Source organism: Aotus nancymaae, unplaced genomic scaffold (genome assembly GCF_030222135.1).
Source record: "Aotus nancymaae isolate 86718 unplaced genomic scaffold, 86718_ANA_hifiasm-v0.15.2.pri h1tg000059l, whole genome shotgun sequence".
Lineage (NCBI taxonomy): Eukaryota > Metazoa > Chordata > Mammalia > Primates > Aotidae > Aotus > Aotus nancymaae.
In genome coordinates this window covers 5943325-5967357 of record NW_026988473.1, presented here as the reverse complement: position 1 = coordinate 5967357, position 24033 = coordinate 5943325, and the positions used below count along the sequence as shown (strand labels likewise).

The following is a 24033-nucleotide window of genomic DNA, read 5'->3' as shown; positions in this document are numbered from 1 at the left end:
GGCGGCAGCGACCCCTTATCTGCTCTCCTTCATTTCTGTTTTCCTCTTGCCAGGCTCTGGTCTACCTTGCTGCTTCCTGACCTCACCTCCACTTGCCAGCCCCGCATTCCTGAGTTCTGACTTGCTTCCCGCTGCTGCCCAAGCCTGACCTCTCCCCTGCTGGAGCTCCCCAGCTCTGGCCCTTCCCCACCCTTGCTTCCTAATCCAGGCCTCCCACCCTCACTCACCCCTAACATGGGCCTCTCCGCTGCTTTTGTCTCCTAGCCTAACCATGCCAGGGTCCCGGGCCTCCACGGCTTCTGCTTCTGCCGCAGTCTCTGCGGCCCGGCCCCGCCAGCACCAGAAATCCATGTCGGCCTCCGTGCACCCCAACAAGGCCTCTGGGCTGCCCCCCACGGAGAGTAACTGTGAGGTGCCGCGGCCCAGGCAAGTGTGCTGGGGCAGCTGGTGCACCCGCTGCCCTCAGCCCACCCTATCCCCTCACCCCAGCAAATTCTTCTTCCCACTTGGGGGTCCTGCTCCGTTCTTGTCATCTTAGCCACAAGAAATGGGTCTGTCCCCTGCGGCCAGGAAGTGGAGGGAACAAAAAAGAGCGTTAATGCCCCTCTTTTCCAGTTCTCCCTCTCAGAACAGGTATGCAGGAAGCTGTCCTAGGCTCCAAAGGGAAACCTTTTTGTTCTGAACCTTCCTGGGTTTCCTTAGGGACCCTGGGGATAGTCAGCATCACAGGGACTCAATCCTTGAGGGTCGGTCCCCATTGTCCCATTGAGGGTCCAGTCTGCCTGGCTCCCAGGGAGTCCGCTCTCTCTCCAGCCTGAACCACACTCCATACATGGGTCCTTCCTTGCCTCCCTCCCTCCCAAACCATCTCCTTCCACTTCCACGAGACTTCCTTCTCACCAGTGTCCTCAGTAGTCACACCCTTCCTTCTGTGTCCTCGTGATGGCTGCCTCTGCCCTAGCATCCCCCTCCCTGTCCCCACCACAGGGTGTCCAGGTGCCCAGTGATGATGGCTGTCCTGTACCCTAATGCGTCCCCCTCAACCCCACTTCTCTTCCCACAGCACAGCCCCCCAGCGTGTCCCTGTCGCCTCCCCCTCCGCCCACAACATCAGCAGCAGTGGTGGAGCCCCAGACCGAACTAATTTCCCCCGGGGTGTGTCCAGCCGAAGCACCTTCCACGCTGGGCAGCTCCGACAGGTGCGGGACCAGCAGAATTTGCCCTATGGTGTGACCCCAGCCTCTCCCTCTGGCCACAGCCAGGGCCGGCGGGGGGCCTCTGGGAGCATCTTCAGCAAATTCACCTCCAAGTTTGTACGCAGGTAAGCACGGAGCTTTGGGTGGCAGAGAGGCTCAGGGCAGGCCTTCCTACTTGATTGGGTGGGGGTTGGGGGTTGGGGTTTGGGACACTCTGTGCCTGTATTGGGTCTTGGGGTTAGAAGAGGCTTCAGGAAGCACAAGAAATTGGGTCTTTGTCAACTCCTTATGTGCCCATGCCCAGCCCCACCCCTCTTAGGCCTCTCCCCAACTCCCCACAGGCACCCCTCATTCTCTGGCCCCAAGCAGATGGCCGATGCCGCCTCCTCTCTAGGAGAGTGTGAACTCAGATGCTAAAATAAAAGCCCCCCCTTCTCTCCTGGGTTCCCATGGAAACTTATATTTGGTGACGCAGCTGCAAAGTCATGAGGCATGAGCCAGGCTGGGGCCAGCAAGGAAAATTTTGTCCTGGTCTCTTGCCCCTTTGACCACCTCTCCCCCTAGTTGGTTCTGTCTGGCTGCAGGCGCAGCCATGCTCTTCCACCCAGGGGTTCTTAGGGTGAAACCTATAAATGAAATCAGTGGCGAGGGCCCACAGTGGCCTTCTCCCCAACCTAACTCCGATGTGCCGAGGCTTTCCTCTGTTGGACCCAGGGTATGGGTCTCTTCATGGGGTTTCTCATACCTGAGCACCCAACCCCCACAGAGGGGCAGCTTGAAGTACACCCAGCCATCTGGCTGGCCTCCCAAGATGCTCCGTGTCCTCATCCCACCCATTCTTCTCCCCACCTTGGAGTAGCAACTCAGGAAGCAGCAGGGGCCTTGAGAGAGCAGGCTTGCTGCCCTTCCCCTGCATTTCACTCCACTCCGCTGGAGCCAAAGCCACCGCCCAGCCCAAGCCCCAGAATGCAGGTGCAAGGCTGCAGAGAGGGAGGGCAGGTCTGGAGGCCTGGGGCTCTAGTCCCGGTCCAAGCCCCAGAATGCAGGTGTGAGGCTGCAGAGAGGGTGGGCAGGTCTGGAGGCCTGGGGCTCTAGTCTCGCTGAGCGGCTCTTCCAAAAATGGGATGACCCTTGAACCTGTAAAGCCCACTCCCCACCTGCTTATCCACATACCGTCTTGTTGTTGTTTTTTTTTATTTCTTTTTTTATTTTGTCTTTTTTTTGTTTGTTTTTTTAGAAATCTGTCTTTCAGGTTTGCCAGAAGGTAGGCGTTGAGCCCGCTGTGTGTGTGTGTGTGTGTCTGTGTCCTGCGTCCTGCCTCCATCACTAACTCCCCTTTTCTGGCTCTTACTCTCCTCCATCTGCTTAACCAAGTCTGTGTGGCCCTCCTCTCTCTGCCATCTTAAAGGGATGAAGACTCCCTCTGAGTGGGCATCGGCACAAGGCCTGCCCTCCATGCCCCCAGTGTGAACAGGCAGGGCTAAGAGGCCACATTGCCCTACTCTGGGCAAATAGGCTTTTAAAATGAGGGGCCTTCCTTGGGCCCACAGTTACGCCTGTCCTCAAGTAAGGGGAGACCATCTCAGGGAAGCCTCCCTTTAAGATTGTCTCCTCTCACCCACCCCACCCCCACTCCCCTCACCCCAGGTTTTGGTCACAAGTGTTGGGATCCTTTTCTGGCTCTTTCCCTGTCATGTGCATGCGCTATGAGGAAGCTCCAGGGTTACAAGCGCATCTGGGATGGTTTCTCCTTTGTTGTCTTCTGGGCTTCCTGAACTTCAGAGCTGTGTGACCTCTTCCCCGTGGCCTATGGGATGGCAGGACTTTGGAGACATTACAGGGACCCTGGGGCCCCAAGGTTTCAGTGTGACACCTCCAGACCTAAGGAGCTTTTGTCTCACAAATGGGGCACAGCACCCCCTCCTGGCAGCTCCTGCAGACCTAGGCCCACCCACCCGCACCCCTGCCCCAGCACCCCTGCCACCAGCAGCATCTGGATAAATCAAGCCTCTTCTCTTCTAGGCTGTTTTCTGGAGATACTGCCTGTCCCTTCCAAAGTGCCAGGAGCTGGAACATTCTAGGGCAGGGGCCATTCTACCCCAAGCCCTAGCAAAACAGCTGGCAATCTCTCTACCCTTACTATGGGTCTCCCTTCACGGGCCCCATCCTGGCTCTTTCCCCGCTGGCCTTATGCTCATCCTCTCTGCAGGCCTCAGGGGCCAAATACCAAGCTGAAGACCAGGGGTCAGGTTGAGAGTGCGGGTTCCCCAGTGCTGTCTGTTCAGGCCCTACACTGGGGTTGGATGCCTGGCAGGCACATTGGCGCCACTGCTGACAAAGGAACTGTCCAGACAGGGTCTTCAGGCTTTCCCCATCCCCTCCTCCTCCCACCCAGCTCTTGACTGCATGGCTGGCTGCTGCCTCAAGGAGCCCAGCAGGGGGCTGCCCCGCAGGGGGTCTGGAGAGAGCAGGGAGGTGCCTTCCTCGCACAGCCGGGCTCCCTGCTCGCAGTGCGCTTGTGTGCACCCCCGTGTTGGTTGTGTCTTCCTGTTTATTTCAATGTGCTGCTGCTGCTCTTTCTCCCTCCTCTCACATCCCCCCTCCTCTGCAATCCCCAATTTCCTAGCTCCAGACACCCATCTTTCAGCCAGGAGCTGGAGAAGCCGCTCAGCAGGGCCAGACCTCTTCCCCACCCACCCTCCCAAGGTGTCTGCCCTGCCCTGCCCCGCCCGCCCCCGTCCTTCCTGTGTATGAGCAGATGGCCTGGCAGGCCGGCAGGTAGGGGAGTTGGGAAAGGTTGGAGGAGGCGGCCTTTTCCACTCAGCAGCTGCATCCACCCTGCAGACCCAGGCCGTGGCACTTTCAGCCTCCTGACAGAGGCCTCTACGTAGCCCTGGCCCCTCCCCCACAGAGAGCCAAAGCATTGTAGCCCCTTTCCTCCAAAAGGACTACAGTCCTGAGACCCTAGCGTGTGGCTCCAAAAACCCACTCACACCCACAACCCGCAGAACAGCGCGTGAGCCCTGGCTGTGGGGGAGCAGCCTCGTGCCCGGCCGTGTGCTCAGTGTGCTCAGCGCGAGTGCGTGCACAGCCACGCCCCCTCCTCCCCCGGAGCAGAGGCTCCTTCTCCCTGGCACCCGGCACAGATCTGGGAGTGTGGGGAGGGACAGGCCCATGTGCTGGGCTCCCTGCTGGAAAGGAATGGTGGAGCCGCCAGTGTGAGGTGCTGCAGAGCCCTGCTGGCCTGCCGGGAGATGGGCAGAGGGCCCTGGGCTCGGGTCCTGCCCACCCACTAGTGGCACCTCCCCAGACCCACTCTCATCTGGGTCTGTGGCGGCGGAAGGAGCGAGAGATCCCAGCACTAAACTCTCCCTCGCTCTGTTTTTTGAGGAACCTGAATGAACCTGAAAGCAAAGACCGAGTGGAGACGCTCAGGTGAGAGGGCTGGAGCCAGCACTGGCCCTGCCCGGGCCACCAGGCTTGCCACAAGCCTCCTGCTCCTCTCTTCCTTCTGCCACTTGGCTCTTCCTCCCGTGGTTCTGCCCTGTCCCTACCCTCTGGGGCCTCCCTTTCCTCAGAGTTTCCCCTTTCCAAACCCAGTTGCAGGAGTTATGGGCCCTTCTCAGGTCTGGTATATCCTGGAAGTCTGGGTTCTGGGTCGGGTGGTCAGGTCTACAGGTTCCTACCCCTGGACTACTCCCTTCCTCTTCCTACCCCTGGACTACTCCTCCTTCCCCCTCCCTACCCTCCCCCTCCACCCGGTGCTCAGAGGCTCCTTCCTGGAGAGAGAGCCTGTGCTCGCGCTACTGAGAGCACTGGTGTCTTCCCTGACCCCGCTCCCTGCTCAAGGCTGGCTTCTCCTCCCCTTCGCTGTCCTGAGAGATGGGGATGGAGGACTGCCTCCCTCCGCCCCCTCAGGCTGGGCCGCACCTCGCTGCTCCTGCTCCTTCCCGCTCTCCTCTCTGGTCTCAGGGGCTGTCTGCCAGGGTGGCTCTGTGGGGGTTGGGTGCCTCAGCCCCCCCCACCCGTGACGCCTGCCTCTGCCCTCTCCACAGACCTCACATGGTGGGCAGTGGAGGCAACGACAAAGAAAAGGAAGAGTTTCGGGAGGCCAAGCCCCGCTCCCTCCGCTTCACGTGGAGTATGAAGACCACGAGCTCCATGGAGCCCAACGAGATGATGCGGGAGATCCGCAAGGTGCTGGACGCGAACAGCTGCCAGAGCGAGCTGCACGAGAAGTACATGCTGCTGTGCATGCACGGCACGCCGGGCCACGAGGACTTCGTGCAGTGGGAGATGGAGGTGTGCAAACTGCCGCGGCTCTCGCTCAACGGGGTTCGATTTAAGCGGATATCGGGCACCTCCATGGCCTTCAAAAACATTGCCTCCAAAATAGCCAACGAGCTGAAGCTTTAACAGGCTGCCAGGAGCGGGGGCGGCGGGGGCGGGCCAGCTGGACGTGCTGCCGGGCCGCCGCGCCGCCCCACCCCACCTGGGTGAGACTGCAGCGATGGATTGGTGTGTCTCCCCTGCTGGCACTTCTCCCCTCCCTGGCCCTTCTCAGTTTTCTTTTCCATGTTTGTGGGGGGTGGGAGATGGTTCTCCACACCCCCCACATTCGCCCCTGCCCAGAGATTCCCCCTTCCCCTCTCCCCCACTGGAGGCAAAGGAAGGGGAGGGTGGATGGGGGGGCAGGGCTCCCCCTCGGTACTGCGGTTGCACAGAGTATTTCGCCTAAACCAAGAAATTTTTTATTACCAAAAAGAAAAAAAGAAAAAAAAAATCCCAGCGGCCACCTTTCCTCCCTGCCCCATTGGGACAGTCGAGACTGGATCTGTGGGGTTTCCCGGGAGGGTGGCTCAGGGCTGGAACACTCTCAGGCAAGAGTGGTGGAGCTCCCGTCAGGCCCTCCGCCAGGCCCACTGTGGGCTTCTCCCCTCTCCTCCCTCCTTCCCCTCCAAGCAAACCACCAGAGGTGGCCTTCCCCTGACCTCAGGCCCCTGGGCTGGAGGCCTGGGCAGCGGGGTGGGGTGGGATGGGGGTGCTGCACAGCCCTGCAGTGGGTAGGGCTGGGGGCTGCTCCGGGCTGCTGAGGCTGGAGGGCCAGCTTGAGGCTCCGCCTCCCTCCACACTGTACCCTCTGCCCCTCCTTCCCAGAGCTGGGCATTTCCTTCCACAAGCTGCTGTGGGGACGTGTGTTCCCTCCTCAAAGTCTGTGCCATCTTCTCCCACCCCTCCCGGGTAGAAGGAGGGGCTGACCCCAGGGCTGGGAGAGGGGAGGGGACTGCAGGGCAGATTGGCTTCTCGGTCCCCAGGGGGCCGCTTGGGCTGTTGGTCTCCAGAGCCAGGCCGCTGGGCACTGTGTGATGGGGGAGCCTTTGTCTGAAAGCACAGCCCCCTCGCCCTTCCTCTCCCCATTGGCTTCCCCTTCATTGGCATTAATCTGGGCACCAGCTCTCTCCATAGCAGTGACTTCCCTCACCACTCTCATCTCTCAGCCTTGCCTTTTCTTCCTGACACTGTCGCCCCTCCTCTCAGGAGACACTGCCCAGGGCCTCCAGGGCCACCTGGCAGAAGGCTGGGTTGGGCAGCAGGGCCGGGAGCATCTGCCCTCCACCGGGTGGGGGACAGATAGGCAAAGCGACTCCCAGCTTGCTACCCTCAGTGGCCAGTGTGGGCATGGGCGTGGGCAGTTTTGGGCGCTTGGCTGGTGGTGGCCACTGCATCCCTTAATTTATTTCTCTGCTGTTTCTGTTCTTGAGAAATTGGGGGAGGGAGTCCTGTGCAGAGGCTGCCCCTACCCTCACCTGAGTTGTACATTTTTTTTGTGATGGGTTTTATTTTTTATTTTATTATTTTATTATTATTTTTTTGATTTATGATGACTCCACCCCCTTCATCACCCCCGCTCCCAGGCCAGGCTCAGCGATTAAGTCGAGCCCTTGCGTCCTAGGAAGGGGCCTCGCCAACCTCAGCCCTCCTGCCCCACACTCCTACTGCGGCTCAGACCAAGGGCTCCCCTCCCTCCCTTCCCCCCTCCTGCCCTATGGAACAGCCCGGGTGCTCTGAGGGGGCCGGGAGGGCATGGCTTGGCTCCCAAAGGGGGTAGGGGCCCGGGGCACCCAGGCAAGGTGGCCCCTCCCCATCTAGCCCCCTCCTCCCCAACCCTGCACTTAGTTTCTCCTCTGGATCAAACACGTAATAAAGAGAATGTTTGGAATCTGAGCTGCCTCCTCCTGTTTCTTCTCCCAGCCAGGCAGGGACCCAGTCCCCTGTGGGCAAGATGTGGCCCAGCCCGCCTGCCTTGCAGGAGAGACTTGATTCCTGTCTGGGGCCAGTGCTGGGTGGGCCCAGCTCCCCACCCACCCTCAGGGCACAGACAGGAAGCAAAGCCCAGGGCCCTTGCACCAAAAGGGAAAGAAAACTCAGTAAGCTTAGGAGGTTTTATTATTTTTTTAATTTTTAAAAAATGTTGAAAAATAAATCCACGTCTGCATAAGTTCCCAACCCCCATTTCTCCAAGCTTCTGGAAGGTGGTCCTGGTGGGTACCCTCAGCTCCTTAGCACTTCCCAGCTGGCCCCTAAAGACAGAGCTTCCCTTCCAGCCTCTGCTGCTGTAAGGCCCCTCTGCCCACCTCCCCCCTGCAGCCTCCCTCCCCACCTCACCCGACTTATTGCTAAAAGAAGGGAAAGAGGAATGAGGACAGCCAGAACACCCAGCTGTCCTCTCCCCACCCCCACGCTAAGGTCACTACCCCCCACACAGAAAGGGCAGGGCCCAGAGGCCAAGCCCCAACAGACTAGGAGGCAGCCATTCCAGTCCCGGCCAGGAAGCAAAAGTGCCCTCAGGCCAGCTCAAAGGCCCCTGAGCCCCGGCCATGGCCCCTGGGAGACAGGCCCAGCTGCCAGGAACACATGCAGAACCCACAGGTCTGGGCCGGGCTGTCAGCAGCTCTCGGTCTTGGAAAGACCCGGCAGGAACCCTAGTCCCTTCTGTCCTCAGTGACACTAGAGATGCCTGGGGATGTCCAGCAAATGGGTCCTGGAGCCTGTGGTTGGTGGAGGACCTCAGGGCTCAGAGTGAGGGTGCTGGGGGCTCCAGAGGGGCTCCAATCAGGGTGGGTGGGGGCTGAGAGCCAGGTCGGGCACTGTGGCGGGAGGCAGCCAGAGCGGGGCGGATGAGAGGTGGTGGGGGTTGGTTGGGGGCCAGCCGGGGCTGGAGGAAGCGGCCCTGCTGCAGTGGGGGTGGCTGTCGGAGCAGAGTGGGAGCCGTGGGTAAAGGTGGCCTCAGCAGTGGAGGCGGCTGAGACAGTGAGGTGGGAGGTGGAGGGGGGGGTGGCGCAGGGGGCACTGATCGAGGCACAGACGTGGAGACAGATGTAATCTGGACCTGAGGGGAGAAAAAAAGGGTAAGAAGCCAGGCTCTTCCCCGCCTCAGCCAAGTCTAAGGACTGAGGCAGCACCTCGCCTCGCCTCTCCTCTCTGAGGGTTTTCTCTCATCCCCTTCTCACCTCATCATCTTCCTCTAGGGCTGGGGCTGGCAAGGGAGCCCCTCTCCTAGCCTCCTCCATGGGGACTGGGGCTCCAGGGGCCCCATCCTGCTCAGCCTCCCATTCCTGCAGCACCTCCTCCAGATTGAAGCGGCGCCGGTAGCTCACAAAGAAGGTCTTCACCTGGGTCAGAGTCTTGTTCCCAATCACCTCTGCAATAGCCCCAAAGTCTTTGCCATACCTACGGATGGCTGCAAGGGTCAAAAGGGCAGCAATGTCAATACCCCTTAGAACTAGTTACTTCCCTGACCCTTTCCCTCTGCCCCACGCTCCTTGGAGGGTGGGGAGATAGATAGATTCCTGCAGTCCTCTCTTCTCACCACACTTTAACCCACCTTGGACAGCCAAAAGCTGCTCATCCGTGGTCCAGCGGGAGTTGAATTTGGTGTTGGCCTGGAAAGCAAGGAACACACATATTCTTTAGACTCAAAACTGTGCACAAGGCAGCCTTGCTCCCCAAGCAGTACTCTTTCTGCTCTACCTCCAGAGAGAACCCCACTTTTGCACCCTAACTTAAGGAGCTGCCATACCTCTGGGGGTCGGAGTGGATCAATGCCGCCCTCCAGGGCTTGGCGCAGGCTGCTATTCGTCTGCTTCATGCTCTGTACCTGGGAAGGCCAGGAAGTGGAGGAACATCAGACTCCACATCTCAGGCAGGCCACCACGCCCCTCAGGGCCCTACTTCTGCACAGACACCAGCACCACTGCCCCGGCAAAGGTCTCTGCCATCCACCATCTGGCTTGTTCCCCCTGCACAACTACTCAGTAGGGAGTTCTCCCCTTTCTGCAGACCAGGTTTTATTTATTTTATTTTATTTTATTTATTTATTTTTGAGACGGAGTCTCATTCTGTTGCCCAGGCTAGAGTGCAATGGCAGAATCTTGGCTCACTGCAACCTCTGCCTCCCAGGTTAAAGCGATTCTCCTGCCTCAGCCTCCTGAGTAGCTGGGACTACAGGCGCATGCCACCACGCCCCACTAATTTTTCTATTTTTAGTAGAGATGGGGTTTCACCACGTTGGCCAGGCTGATCTTGAACTCTGGACCTCAGGTGATCCACCCATCTTGGCCTCCCAAGGTGCCTGGATTACAGGTGTGAGCCACCGTACCTGGCCTGCAGACCAGTTTTTAAAAGAGGGCCCAAAAAGAATGCCACATTACCCAGAGTCTCAGAGGATGGGGCTCAGCCCCTGAATCATCCCCCTTACACCTTGGCTGTCCCCAGAGTTCAGTTCCCAGGTGCCGAATGCCCCCTCTGCATAGCCCCTTAGTTTCCCAGGCCCCCACCTGGCGTTTGAGGGAGATGAGTTGAGAGTCAAGACCTCGGAGTGTGAGGTTGGCAAGGTCCGGGCTTCCTGACACTGCCGTGAGGCCCTCAGGACTCAAGTACATGCCCTTGGGTGGGCGACGCCGGGTTCGCAAAGGGTGGTGGCGGTACTGAGACACCTGGACCTCCTTCTTCCCAGGGCCTGGGCGTGCATTCAGGGGCCGAGAGGGCAGAGGCTGCCAGTGAAAGGAGAAGCGGGTAGGTGGTCCAGAGCCCAAGACAGAGACAGGAGGGCAGGCAGGGCCTGAAGGTTCTGGGAGCTCACCTCTCTCTTGGGATCTCCAGCATCAGGCTCTCCCTCACTCACACCTCCTCGACCCTCTTCGAGCTCATCACTGCTGACACAGGGGCCAGGGAGGGAATGAGGCAGGTGCCAGGAGCTGTGCCTGCCCCCCTGCCCAGTGCTTGCTCCTGCCCCCACCTGTCTTCTCTGTCCTTTCGGCCCCCCAGCCGCCGGGCCTGTCTGTCCATCACGCTAGTTCGGCTGCGGGTCTTCTTCCAAGAGTAATAATATTTCACCAGGCTGGGAATCAACTTGTCGGGCAGCTGGAGGAGGCAACGCCAGAAGCTGGGGCCCACCCAAGACTCTGGGCCCCAGGTAAGCTCTTCAGAAAGGAGGGGCTGAGGCGAGCCGGGGAGTGGGAATGGAAGGGCTTTACCATCTGCTGGATCCGCTGGAAGCACTTTCCGTGGAAGCCAAAGGCCTGTTCAAACAGCACCTTGTCCTCTACTGTCCACTCGTCAGGGAACGGAGTGAAGTTGGCCAGGTCAGCCAGCGACTTCTCCACATCGTGCTTATGCCACAGAAGCATGCCCAGTGCCTGGCCCGGGATAAGAGGCAGTTCAGGCTTAGCTGCCCCCAGCACATTCCACCCCACTCCCAAGTCCCTGGGGGCCAAGGCTCACCTGCTCTATGTTGTAGCCATGCTTCTCCTTGGCCATCGCAATGTACTTGTCAACTGCAGGGGCAGGAGGGGCAGGCTCTTGGAGAAGGGGGTTATAGCTCCTAACCCAGGCCTGTCCAGAAAAGGACCACCCCCCATCGGCCAGGTCCCTCAACACCAGCCCCACGGCAAGGGTTGGACCCACACATGCCTCAGCCTCCAGCCCCTTCTGAGAAGAGTGGCCTGGAGCTGGGATGAACCCAAGCCCCCACCTCCCAGGGCTGTGCCCACTCACGCTTGGCATCTGACACACAGTGGTTGGGTGACCACACCAGCATCCCCTTCAGTTCCTTGTTGCTGTAGCGTGCAGGGCTCTCTGAAAGGCCGAGGAGCAGGAGGGAAGACACTCAGATCAGCCTGGTGGCACAAGCCTGGACCCATGCCAGAGGGTAGCAGAGGAGTGGGGCCTGGGTGGTGAGGCCCAGAAGGGAAGGAGGGGCAGAGACCCAGACAGGAAGGCAGGGCAGGAAAGCTAACCATGCCACAGGGCCACCCACCCCTGCCAGCCTGTCCTTCCAGGGGGAGCCAGCCAAGGGTGCCCCAGGTGGGGCTTCAGGCCAAGCCCCAGGCCTCCACCCCCACCCCACTTCAGAGCCTGTCCTGCCACTCACCAGGCTTGCACTCCGGAATTACGGCCTGGTAATTGGTTCCAACGCGGATCATGCTGTCTGTGGAGCCAGAGGGAGGCAGTCAGGACTCCAGGGAGGGCGGGAGGGAGGGAGGATGTGGCGGGGGAGCTGGCTGGCCTGGAGTTCTCCTTCCTGACCACCCAAGGCCCCACCTTCCAGGAGGCTCACTTTTCCCTGATTGTCCCCCTCATTTACCTGCAGCCACATAAGGGACTAGAAGAGGAAAAGACCCTCTCCAGCCATGGCCATTGGGGCTGCAGGGTGGACAACAGGACAGTTTTAGAGCCCAGGCCAAGCAGAGTGCTTTGTTCCGGCTGGGGGAGGGGAGAGGGGTTGGAGGGCAGCCCCTAGGCCTGGACCACAGCCCTGCAAGGACCCCAAGGCTCCTCCCCACTGCAGGAGCCTCAGCTCCGTGTGGAGGTGTCTCTCCAGCCTCTGCTCCAGCCAGACCTCAGTCCCCTGCAAGGTGGCAAGGTGGCAAGGTATGAGGGACCCACTCTGTGCAAGGGAGGGATGCCTCGGTCCCTGAGGGGCTGAGGGCAGGGCAGGGGCTGGCAGGACGCCTCCACAGCAGCTAGGGGCCCAGGTTCCAGATTGGCTGTGCCGGCAGCCTGGGCTAGGGGGAGAAGCAAGGCAGAGGCTCCAATCCAGGAGAGGCAGGAGCCATTGGGGTATCAGGCTCGTGGTCTGCAGCTCCTCCCCCTCCCGCCCCACTCCGCTCCCTTCAGGCCGGCGCGCCTTTAACCCTAGGCCACCGGGCTCACCGTGCGAGTGCTCCTCCTCGCTGCTGTCATCCTCCGAGTGGGGCTGTCCGCCGTTGGGTACCGTCTTGGCCCGGCTGCGGGACAGGATCCCGGAGCCCGCGCTCGGCTTCTCCATCACCGAGGGCATTACCCCGCCCAGCTGCCCCGGGGGGCGAAGGAGCCTTGGGAGAGCGACAGTGGTTGCGGCACTCGCCCCGAGTGCCGTGCCCGGCCCGGCCTGGAGAGGTCGCCACTGAGGTTAGGAGAGGCAGGAGGTCAGCGTGGCTAGGGTCCAGCGGGGTGGGAGCCCACCGGGCAGCCCCCAGCGCTCTCTGCGACCCCAGGAGCCAGGGCGTCAGAAAAGTTTGTGCAGAAGTGGGGGACGCAAGGGATGAGCGCAAGGTCCAGTGCGGCTGAGGCGCGACTGCTCTGTACGCCCCTCAGGATTGAGGTTCCCCTGAAGAAGTCGGGACCCCCTGTCCTCGGGGCGCCCTGGAATCCCACCGCCCACCTGCCCACGCCGTTCAGCGACCGGGCGCTGCAGCGCAATCTGCGCCCCCCGCGGGCTCTGCGCCTCCCGGCTGCGCCCAGGATGCCCCAGTCCTCGGGCGGGGACCCGTGTCCCAAGAAGACCCCTGTCCGCGACGGCAGCCGACCCCGCGGCGGCGGCGGCGGGACGGCGCGCACAGCGCGCGGCACTGGGCAGAGTTGCCGGGAGGCGGGCGGAGCGCAGCCGCGGGCGCCGCCTCGCACCCTCCCCGGCGCGCTCGCTCTCCCCGCCGCGCTCGGGCTGCCGCTCGCTCGCCCGCTCTCCGCCGCCGCTCACTCCTCGCGCACACAATGAAGCTGCTGGCAGGGAAGTAGTGCCGGCTGCGGCCTCAGCACCCCTCCCCCAGCCGATGCCTCCGCCAGCTGAACATCTGGCCCTGGGGTGGGAGGGAGGGCCCGGGGGGCGGGGCCTAGGGACCGGGGCCAGACCTCCAGGGGGTGGGATCAGGACCCTGGTGGACCGCGCGTCCCGCTGCGGGGGCTTCCCTCGCGTCCCTGGGCTCCCAGACTTGCCCCTGGGGGAGACCCCACTGCCCCCTAGGAGTAGCCAGGGGTCAGCCCCACCCACGCACACACCGGCACCACACACCAGTGGGCTCGGGTTACTGCCGCCTGCCCCGGGGGCCCTGGAGCCGCCTGCCCGCCCGCCCGGGTGGAGCCCAGCTTTTCCTTCCATTTCTCTTCCTGCCAAGGAACTCCCCGCCCCCCCCTTCCGCAGGGGGGACCCCCCTTCATGAGCCCATGGGGGCCAGAACGGATGGGAGGCTGGACAGGCAAGAAATGAATTCCTCCAAGAGCTACCCAGCCAGAGCTTGGCTTCTGGTGTGGATCCGTGGGTCCCCAAGGGTCGCCCCAATTCCCTTTAACTGCTGCAGCGTGCACCCCAAAACAGTGGTAGCAAGAACTGAGGGATGGGGAGTGGGAGGTGTAGGGGAAAGTCTGGGCTGCAGGGGAGGGAGGAGCTGGGTCTCCTCCCCACTGGGTTCACTGTCACCCCAGCTGGAAGCAGCATCCCCCTCCCCCCGGACAAGCACGGGCAGAGTGACAGACAGGGAAGCGGGTAGAGCGGCACAGACGGAGATGGGGGAGGGGGTGGGCAGAGACTTTCAAAGCCAGACCCAGCCACCCTGCCAGGCACACAAAGAGCCAGCGCACACACCGGCGGCGGCTCCGAGCCTGCGAGCTGCGCCCGTGCCCGTCCCCGCCGCCCGGGGCACGTGCTGCCGCGCACACAAGCCGAAGCCCCCGCCCGCCGCCCCTCCCACCCGGAGCCCCAGGCTCCTGGACACACCTCCACCCGGGCACACCCCGCTGTGCCCAGACTGAGCCGAGCCCGCACCCGCGCCCTCCTTTCCTTTCCCTTCCTCGGCCACTCTGTAATCAGATTCCTAAATTTAGAAGCAGCCCAGGGCCCAGCCAGGATCCCTGCCCCCACCCGCTGCCTGCGGCAGAGCGGCCGGGGTCCTGCGGTCGGGCCACGACCCGGCTGGGGCCAGTTGTTCCTGGGGGCTACCGCGGACAGCCAGGGAAAGCCAGGCTCGACCCCACCCGGCTGCTGCGCTGTCGAGCCACATGGGGCCACCCAGCCAGCGGCCACGTTGCCCGCCACACCTCGGGCCAGGGCTATGGGGCCTTTTTCCTCCTCTTAAATCATGGATTGGGCATCAAGCCCCAGGGTGGGGAGGTCTGGACAAAGGAGGAGAATGAATGGACCTAGGGCCGGTCTGAGCTGAGGAGGTCTGCTCCAAGACGAAAAGAGTCTTCCCAGGCCCACCCCTCCTGAGTGGCAGGGCACCATCCCTGTCCCCAGCACCTCCGCCCTTTAGGGAGGCTCTCATCTCGGGCCTCTCCTGCCTGGCAGGCGACCATTGCTGCACACCAGCCTCTCCTACCGTTCTGTCTTCCATCTTGCCCCCGTCCCCTATTAGGCAGGGCCTCAGTTGAATCCCCCACCCCCCTTGCCTCCTTTCCAGACTCAAACCTGGGGACCCGGGCCCGGCCTCCTGCCCCCACCTCCAGGCTCACCATCCTGCTTATTTCTTGCCTCCTTCCTTCAGGGCTGCCCCAGGTACCCCTAGTTTCTAGCAGGGATTGCCAGCCACTGGCTTCCCTCCGGGCCCAGCACCCCTCTTCCCCGCCCCCTAAGAACCTCGTGCTCTTCATTTCTCGCTAGAGCTGGGCACTCTGGGCCAAAGGAAGACTCCGCTCTAGAGGTGGGGACAGGGAGGGGAGGTTTATTCCTTGGGGCGGCGTTGGGGGAGTCCGTAGGCCCTGATGCAATGAGGCTTCTGCCTAGGAGGTAGGCCAAGACACAGAAGTGTGTCCTCGGAGTTTTGGGGCTACTGTGGGGGCCACGGTGTCCAGAGGGAAGGCGAATTCCTAGTGAACAGCCCCCTCATCAAGGGGCAAGGGTGCAGGGTTAGGAGGGGGAGGGGCAAGGCCCCACCCCTCCCACCTGCTACAGCGGCCCCCTCCCCAGCTGGCCCCCTCTTTTGTGCGAAGCCACACAAAGGACAAGGGGCCCCGGCCGGCCTGGCCATCTGCTCCCAGCAGCCTGAAGGCTCTTAAAGAGACAGCACCCCCTCCCTGCCGCCCCGGGGCTGCAGGGCGGGGCTGCGCCACCGGATCCGGGCTCCGAGGTATCCCAGATCCCACCCACCTTTCCCTGGCTCCACTTGCCCCCAGGTCAGAAATCGTCCTCTCCTAGGCCTGGGGCACAGAGGTGCCACGTGGCCAGGAGCATGGGGGTGTGGGAGGGGAGGGAAGGAGAGGCAGCCCGGGGACCAGCCCCTCCTCTCCTGCAGCCTGAGGCAGCGGAAGGGGCCCGGGAAGCTGGGCGGCGCGGCCGAGCACCCCAGGCCCTCACTCTCCGAGCCACCTCCGAGCTTGGTGGGAACCAGAGGCCTCCCGGGAATGCCCTCCCCACCATTTTCGCTGATGAGCTCGGGCTCACCCTTCCACTGGGAGCGACAGCGCCTTCTTTTCGAGGGCTGCAGGCCAGGACGCAGGATGCAGGACGCAGACCGCCTGGCAGCAAGCGTGATCAGGGCACATTTATTTCCTACGTTGTTCCAGATGAGGAAACTAAAGCCTTCCACAGCCCCTCCACAGGCCTCTGCCAGAAGCTGCATCCCTTGCCTGGCCCAGAAAAGGCTCCTCACCCCTCCTCCGATCCCCAGGGAAGCCCGCCCTGGCCAGGCCGAGTCCCACTCTGCGCCCTCACCACACACCACACGACTCAGAGACACACGTCTACATGATGCCTTGGTGGTTTCCTTCCCTGTCTCCGGCTGGGCTGTGACCCCATGAGGGCAGGGGCTCTTTCTCCTGTGTTCTCAGGGCCTGGCATACAGTAGGCACTCAGTGTTTGCTGAATGAATAAGTGACAGGAACCTTTTGCATTCCCTGGGCTCCTCTGTGCTCTGCCTGCTGGGTTTCTCGCCTCCTCCCTCCTCAAGGTGAGGCCGAAGGGACAAAGGTTGAGCAGGGATGCTGGGAGGGAAAAGGAGGGTGACCTTGGGCCAGCCACCCGGCCTCCCCTCACCGCTTCCTCCTCCCACAGGCGGGGGCAGCTCCAGCCAATCCCGAGCCCGCCAGCCCTGCCAGACAGACTGGGACTGTCCCTCGCTTCGGCCCTAGAGCCTGGCCGCTGTGGTGTGGTGCCTGGGACCCTGGCCAGGCCCTCAGCGGCCACAGCCAAGGGGCTAAACTTGGGGAGGGAGGGAGGCGGTGGGAGGGCCCTGGGGTCGGGGAGGGAGTGTGATGGATCCGAGCCAAAACCTGGCCGAGCAATTAGGGGGCCAGGGGGAGGTGCTCCCATCGACTGGGGGCCTGGGGGGAGGTGGCCCTGGGGAAATGGAGGAGGTGGGCTAGAGTGGAAAGACCACACAGCTTCCTCTGGGGCCCCCACCCTCTCAGTCCTGCCCAGACAGGAATTCGGTTCCTCCCTCTCCTGCCACCCACTGGGGCCCTGGGCAGGCTGTGTAGCCCAGAGTGCTGCCCTCCCCTTCTCTGGCCCCTGTCGGTGACCCCCTGGCCGAGCCAGCATTCCTTCCCCCACCCACCTCACCCCCCCAGGGTTGTGAAGAAGCTGAGAGAAGTGACAGAGGTGGCAACCTGGCATTTGGCACCACCCCGGCACGGTGGCTGTGCAAGGAGGGGGCAGGAGGGGTCAAGACAGGCACATCTGGGAGTGGCACAGAGGTAGGGGGTAGGACGCAGCAGACCAGGCTCGGGGTCAGCAAGGAGACTCCAGGCTTCTGACACCCATGAGGAGGAAATCTGACTCCCTGAGCAAATCCCACTTCCCTGGGGAAAGTTAAGCTAGACCTTGGGTTGAGATGAGAGGTGACAGGAGCTCCCTAACTCTGTGAGGGGGAGCCTGCTTAATTTCTCTGGAAACTGGGATGGGGGGGCCTCCCCTTGCCCTCACCTGGACAACAGCTGCGCCCTCTGGCGGTGACAGCATGGACGGGGGGGGGGGACAGATGCACCTGCATCTGGGCACAAATGTCCTCCCAGAGAGGTGGAGCCTGGCACCCTGGGCAGCCCATGCTCCTGGGGAAGGGCCTGGATCATGGTCCCCCTGGGCCATTGGAATCGTTGAGCCTTAAATCTGCCCCCAGCAAGCCCTGCCCCAGAACCACCCATCACCTTCCAGAGCAATCAGATGGAGCGGAGGGCCCTAGAGAAGTGGCAGGAGCTTAGACATACAGTGAGTCCTGGTTTTGCTTCTTGCTCGCTGTGTGGCTTTAGGTGAGTTACTTTTCTTCTCTGAGCCTCAGTCCTCCATCTCTAAAAGGGAATAATGATCCTGACCTCATTGACTGTTAGGAGGATCCAAGGACCTCTCACATGGAATGCAGTCACAATATCAATGCTGGTTTCCATCTGAAGCCATGCTCCCCTCCTGAGCACTCCCTCTTCCCGTGTCCCTCCATGAGACAGCCCATGCCCAGTGGGCCAGCTCCAGGCCAACCCCACCTTGAGCTCCTGGGTCTAACCTCTGGAGCAAGAAGCTTCTCCATGACAATGGACACTTCACATCTCGACTATGGTTTGAACATTTCCCACAAAGTTCATGTGTTGGAAACTTCATCCCTAATACAACAGTGTTGAGAGGTGGGACATTTGGGCTTGAGGCACAGCCCTCAGGAATGGATTAATGCCATTATCTCAGGAGTGGATTGGTTATTAAGGGAATGGGTTCTTGATAAAGGATGAGTTTGGCCCCCTAATCTCCACCCCAAACATAAGCTCCTTCTGCCATGTGAGGATACAGCAAGAAGGCCCTCACCAGATAACAGCACCATGCTCTTGGATTTCCCAGCCTCCCGAACTGTGAGCCAAATAAACTTCTTTGTTTATAGACTACCTAGTCTTGAGTATTCTGTTATAGCAACAGAATATGCTTAGAAAATGGACTGATACTCCCTTTAGACATGTCAGCACTTCCAGATACCTCCTTCAGTCTGACCTCTCTAATCCATTATGCATTATACACATATACACACATAATAATACAAATTCTTTTTTTTTTTTTTTTTTTTTTTTTTTTTTTTGAGACGGAGTCTCGCTCTTGTTACCCAGGCTGGAGTGCAATGGCGCGATCTCGGCTCACCGCAACCTCCGCCTCCTGGGTTCAGGCAATTCTCCTGCCTCAGCCTCCTGAGTAGCTGGGATTACAGGCACGCGCCACCGTGCCCAGCTAATTTTTTTTTTGTATTAATAGAGACGGGGTTTCACAATGTTGACCAGGATGGTCTCGATCTCTCGACCTCGTGATCCACCCGCCTCGGCCTCCCAAAGTGCTGGGATTACAGGCTTGAGCCACCGCGCCCGGCCAAATTCTTTTTTTTATTTTTTGAGACTGAGTCTTGCTCTGTTGCCCAGGGTAGAATCCAGTGGCGTGATCTTGGCTCATTGCAACCTCTGCTTCTCAGGTTCAAGTGATTCTTTTGCCTCAGCCTCCCGAGTAGCTGCGATTACAGATATGAGCCACCATGCCTGGCTAATTTTTGTGTTTTTTGTAGAGATGGAGTTTCGCCACTTTGGTCAGGCAGGTCTAGAACTCCTGACCTCAAGTGATCCACCTGCCTCGGCTCCCAAAGTGCTGGGATTACAGGTGTGAGACACTGCACCTGGCCACTGAATACAAATTCTTTTTTTTTTTTTTTTTTAAGGCAGAGTCTCGCTCACTCAGGCTGGAGTGCAGTGGTGCAATCTTGGCTCACTGTAACCTCCGCCTCCCCAGTTCAAGCGATTCTCCTGCCTCAGTCTCCCGAGTAGCTGGGATTACAGGTGCCCAACGCCATGCACAGCTGATTTTTGTATTTTTAGAGACGGGGTTTCACCATTTTGGTCAGGCTGGTCTCAAACTCCTGACCTTGTGATCTGCCCACCTCAGCCTCCCAAAGTGCTAGGATTACAGGCATGAGTCACCGCGTCTGGCTACAAATTTTTTTTTTTTTTTTTGAGACAGAGTCTCACTCTATCGCCAGGCTGGAGTGCAGCGGCTCACTGTAACTTCCATTTTCCGATTTCAAGCAACTCTCCTGCCTCAGCCTCCTGAGTAGCTGGGACTACAGGCACCCACCACCACGCCCGGCTAATTTTTTCTATTTTTAGTAGAGACAGAGTTTCACCATGTTGGCCAGGATAGTCTCAATCTCTTGACCTCGTGATCTGCCCGCCTCGGCCTCCCAAAGTGCTGGGATTAGAGGCGTAAGGCACCGCACCCAGCCTGCAAATTCTTAAATATAGCTTTGATAATGTTCCATTCCTGCTGAATAGCCTTCCATGGCTCCCTATTGCCTTCCAGGCAAAGGTCTCACAGCCTAGTACTCTAGGGCTTTTTATCCCATGTATGATCCAGCCAAACAGGTCTGCCTTCCATTCTCTGAGCCTCACCTGGTGCCCCCGGATGCTCCACCCACTCTGCAAACCCTGGCCTGGCCCACACATCTGCATGCCCCATGCCCAGCCCTTCCCTCAGGGCTGCTGGGTCCTGCCGGTGAGCTCTGCTCTGCCAGGGCACCTCCAGAGATCCCAGCTCAGCAGTGAGTACCCTTCCTGCTCTCCCCACCCCCCCGCCATCTCCCCTGAGCCCCCACCACCACTCCACCCGCCATATGACTCTTAGCATATGACCTTGCCTCCCGCTTCCAGAGAGAACGGAGGCCATCTGGGAGGAACCCCCTCCCTGTAACATAGATGGACGTTCCCCCTCAAGGCCAACCTCACTCCCAGGCTTTGCATCACCCCTGGTGCTGGCCCCATCACACACAGACCCCCGTCCCAGTCCTGAGCACCCTGATTTCTATTTTCCTCTCCTGACTCATGTTTATCTTTCCCCTCATCACATGAACCTGCTTCAGTCCATTCATCGGAAAACACACACACACCCCTGCACCTCAGTACCCCACTCCCATCCCTTATTCACCTTAGTTACCCTTTCAGCTAACAGTATCTCCGCCTCAAAAAAAAAAAAGCGCTTCTTAAAAGAGATGTTCACACCCCTCCATCCTTGTCCTCACCTCCCACTCACTCGCCAGCTCCACCACTCCACAGAAACCGTTCCTCCAAGGTCACCAGTGACTTTGCTAACTCTAAACCCAAAGGACCTTTGTGGGTATGAGCTCACTCCATCTCTGGGCAGGACTGCACAGACAGGGCCACCTCTAGCTCCAGGACATGAGCTCCTCCCTGGCTCCTCTCCTGGCTGGACTTCAAACCCTTCATGTGGGTCCTTTGGGCTAGATCCACTCCCTCAATTCCCCAGACTCAGATATCAAAGCCTGGGTTGTGGGTAACCCCCTTCATCCCCAGCCCAGACCCCTGACCCCAGGCTCTGAACCCCCATATCCCCCCACCTGCCTTCCTGACTCAGCATCACTTGCTGTCTCCCAGGCCTGTCCAAAGCTATCATAGAATCTTCACCAGTCTTCACCACCATATTCCCAGCCTGCCCCTTCCCTATGCCTCGTCCATTTATTTATTTATTTATGTATTTTTGAGACAGAGTTTCACTCTTGTTGCCCAGGCTGGAGTGCAACGGCGTGATCTGGGTTCATCACAACCTCTGCCTCCCAGGTTCAAGCAATTCTCTTGCCTCAGCCTCCCAAGTAGTTGGGATTACAGGCATACGCCACCACGCCCAGCTAATTTTGTATTTTTAGTAGAGATAGGGTTTCTCCATGTTGTTCAGTCTGGTCTCGAACCCCTGACCTCTGGTGATCCACCCACCTCAGCCTCCCAAAGTCCTGGGATTAAGGGCATGAGCCAACCCACTTGGTCTATTTTATTTTATTTTTTGAGATGGAGTTTCACTCTTGTTGCCCAGACTGGAGTCCAGTGGCACAATCTTGGCTCACCACAACCTCTGCCTCCCAGGTTCAAGCAATGCTGCCTCAGTCTCCTGAGTAGCTGGGATTACCAGCACGTGCTACCATGCCCAGCCAGGGTGATCTTTCTAAAACCCAATCTGATCAAGTCAATCTTCTGCTTCTCATTATCCTTGGATTAAGTTCAAGCTCCTTAGCACAATTTATCTCCTTCAAAATCTGGTCCCCTGACATACATTCCCCTTCCCCTTTTTTTTTTTTTTTTTTTTTTTTTGAGACGGAGTTTCACTCTTGTTACCCAGGCTGGAGTGCAATGGCGCGATCTCGGCTCACCGCAACCTCACCTCCCGGGTTCAGGCAATTCTCCTGCCTCAGCTTCCTGAGTAGCTGGGATTACAGACATGCGCCACCATGCCCAGCTAATTTTTTGTATTTTTAGTAGAGACGGGGTTTCACCATGTTGACCAGGATGGTCTTGATCTCTTGACCTCGTGATCCACCCGCCTCGGCCTCCCAAAGTGCTGGGATTACAGGCGTGAGCCACCGCGCCCGGCCCCCCTTCCCCTTTTTTGTCTGGGGATCCATGTGGTGCTGCGGGGTTGACCCCCACGCCAATGCCAGCCTTTCCCAAGGCCCTGGATACCATGAATGCTTCAGAAATGAACTAGAAACCAAAGCTGGTCCAATTGACATGTCGTAAATATAAGACAAAGACCAGGAAGCTGAGCACAGGAGTGTTGGCTGCCATCTTTGATCTTCAGGGAAAGATGGATCTATGGAGAATACCATGAGGCGACGGAAAAGGCCACCCAAGGCCAGGTGCAATGATTCACACTGTAATCCCAGCACTTTGGGAGGCAGAGGTGGGTGAATTGCTTGAAGCTATGAGTTCGGGACCACCCTGGGCAACATGGCAAAACCCCTGTCTCTACAAAAAAAAAATTAGCCAGGTGGTGGCACGTGCCTGTGGTCCCAGCTACTAAGGGAGACTGAGGTGGAAGATTGCTTGAACCCAGGAGCCATGAGTGCACCACTGCACTCCAGCCTGGGCAACAGGGTAAGACCCTGTCTCAAAAAAAAGAAAAGATGGGAGTCTGAGGCATGAGAATCACTTGAACCTGGAGGTGGAAGAGAAAAAGCCGCCCAACCACCCTCACCTGAAGCCACTGAACCTCTAACCCTTTTATTTTTATTTTATTTTATCATTTCTTTTAATTTTCTTTTCTTTTTTTTTTTTTTTTGAGACGGAGTTTCGCTCTTGTTACCCAGGCTGGAGTGCAATGGCACGATCTCGGCTCACCGCAACCTCCGCCTCCTGGGTTCAGGCAATTCTTCTGACTCAGCCTCCTGAGTAGCTGGGATTACAGGCACGTGCCACCATGCCCAGCTAATTTTTTGTATTAGTAGAGACGGGGTTTCACCATGTTGACCAGGATGGTCTCGATCTCTTGACCTCGTGATCCACCCGCCTTGGCCTCCCAAAGTGCTGGGATTACAGGCTTGAGCCACCGCGCCCGGCTTAATTTTATTTTCTTGAGATGGAGTCTTGTTCTGTCACCCAGGCTGGAGTGCAGTAGCTCACTGCAACCTCTGCCTCCCGGGTTCAAGTGATTCTCCTGCCTCAGTCTCCCAAGCAGCTGGGACTACAGGGGCATGCCATCATGCCTGGCTATTTTTTTTGTATTTTTAGTAGAGACGGGGTTTCACTGTGTTAGCCAGGATGGTCTCGATCTCCTGACCTCGTGATCCACCTGCCTTGGCCTCCCAAAGTGCTGGGATTACAGGTGTGAGTCACCATGCCCAGCCTTTATTTTATTTTTGAAACAGAGTTTCTCTCTTCTCTCCCAGGCTGGAGTGCAATAGCCCAATCTGAGATTATAGGCACATGCCACCATGCCTGGCTGATTTTTTCATTGTTGTTTGGTTGGTTTTTTGAGATAGAGTCTCGCTCTGTCGCCCGGGCGGCTGGAGTACAGTGGTGCGATCTCAGTTCACTGCAACCTCCGCCTCTGGGGTGCGAGCAATTCTCCTGCCTCAGCCTCCCAAGTAGTTGAGACTACAGGCATGCGCCACCACACCCAGCTAATTTTTGTATTTTTAGTAGAGACAGGGTTTCACCACGTTGGCCAGGATGGTCTTGATCTCTTGACCGCGTAATCCGCCTGCCTTAGCCTCCCTAAGTGCTGGGATTACAGGCATGAGCCAACTCGACCAGCCTTTTTTTGTATTTTTAGTAGAGATGGGGCTTCACCATGTTGGCCAGGCTGGTCTCAGATTCCTGACCTCTCATGTGATCCATCTAAACTCCTGGCCTCATGTAATCCACCCACCTTGGCCTCCCAAAGTGCTGGGATTACGAAGCATGAGCCACTGTGATTGGCCCCTTGCTGTCTAATTCTTATTTACCTTTTGAAATGAAGCTCAGATATCACCGTCTGCAGGACATCTGGCCCCTCCCCAGGTCAACACTGATCACGGTCTAATGGAACCACCTTTTGATTTTCATTTTTTGTGTTTTTCTTGAGGTAGGGACTCACTGAGCTGCCCAGGCTGGAGTGCAGCGGCATGATCAAGTCTCACTGCAGCCTCAATCTCCCTGGCTCAAGCAATCCTCTCGCCTCAGCCTCCTGGGTAGCCAGAACTACAGGTGTGTGCCACCACACCCAATTAACTTTTTATTTTTTATAGAGATGGGGTCTTGCTATTTGCCCGGGTTTGAACTCCTGGGTTCAAGTGACCTGCCCACCTCAGCC

The 24033-nt window shown here is 59.0% G+C and overlaps 2 protein-coding genes across 13 annotated transcripts in view; one reads left to right on the top strand and one right to left on the bottom strand.

The window, feature by feature from the left end:
- MARK2 (microtubule affinity regulating kinase 2) overlaps positions 1-7421 on the top strand; it is a 70478-nt gene extending 63057 nt beyond the window's left edge. For 3 of the 11 annotated variants that reach the window (XM_012463133.2, XM_012463134.2, XM_012463139.2), the window contains exons 15-19: positions 265-426; positions 1064-1321; positions 2434-2460; positions 4587-4631; positions 5252-7421. In XM_012463133.2, coding sequence (XP_012318556.2) covers positions 265-426; positions 1064-1321; positions 2434-2460; positions 4587-4631; positions 5252-5612 — 853 coding nt within the window. In that variant the 3' untranslated portion in view covers positions 5613-7421. The remainder of the gene's footprint in view (positions 1-264; positions 427-1063; positions 1322-2433; positions 2461-4586; positions 4632-5251) is intronic. The other 8 variants (XM_012463137.2, XM_012463135.2, XM_012463140.2 and 5 more) reach the window with 5 other exon arrangements.
- Positions 7422-7635: 214 nt separating this feature from the next.
- On the bottom strand, positions 7636-13231 carry RCOR2 (REST corepressor 2). Of its 2 annotated transcripts, XM_012463131.3 has the most exons (12): positions 12411-13231; positions 11629-11685; positions 11253-11333; positions 10980-11032; positions 10733-10894; positions 10495-10619; positions 10339-10408; positions 10034-10249; positions 9277-9354; positions 9082-9139; positions 8708-8937; positions 7636-8586 (listed from the first exon to the last, which is right to left on the bottom strand). In XM_012463131.3, the coding sequence occupies exons 1-12, from the start codon at positions 12535-12537 to the stop codon at positions 8272-8274; spliced, it is 1572 nt and encodes a 523-aa protein (XP_012318554.2). In that variant the 5' UTR covers positions 12538-13231; the 3' UTR covers positions 7636-8271. The 2 variants fall into 2 exon arrangements, with proteins under 2 accessions (XP_012318554.2, XP_012318555.2); XM_012463132.3 differs by lacking the exon at positions 8708-8937.
- Between the last annotated feature and the right edge of the window lie 10802 nt (positions 13232-24033).

Excerpts from the sequence above, each read along its gene's own strand:
- RCOR2 (XM_012463131.3), bottom strand. The coding sequence starts at position 12,537 with ATGCCCTCGGTGATGGAGAAGCCGAGCGCGGGCTCCGGGATCCTGTCC. Across the intron at positions 11,334-11,628 it reads AATTCCGGAGTGCAAGCCTG|AGAGCCCTGCACGCTACAGC; the intron begins GTGAGTGGCAGG and ends TCGGCCTTTCAG. Across the intron at positions 11,033-11,252 it reads CTGTGTGTCAGATGCCAAGC|TTGACAAGTACATTGCGATG; the intron begins GTGAGTGGGCAC and ends CTGCCCCTGCAG.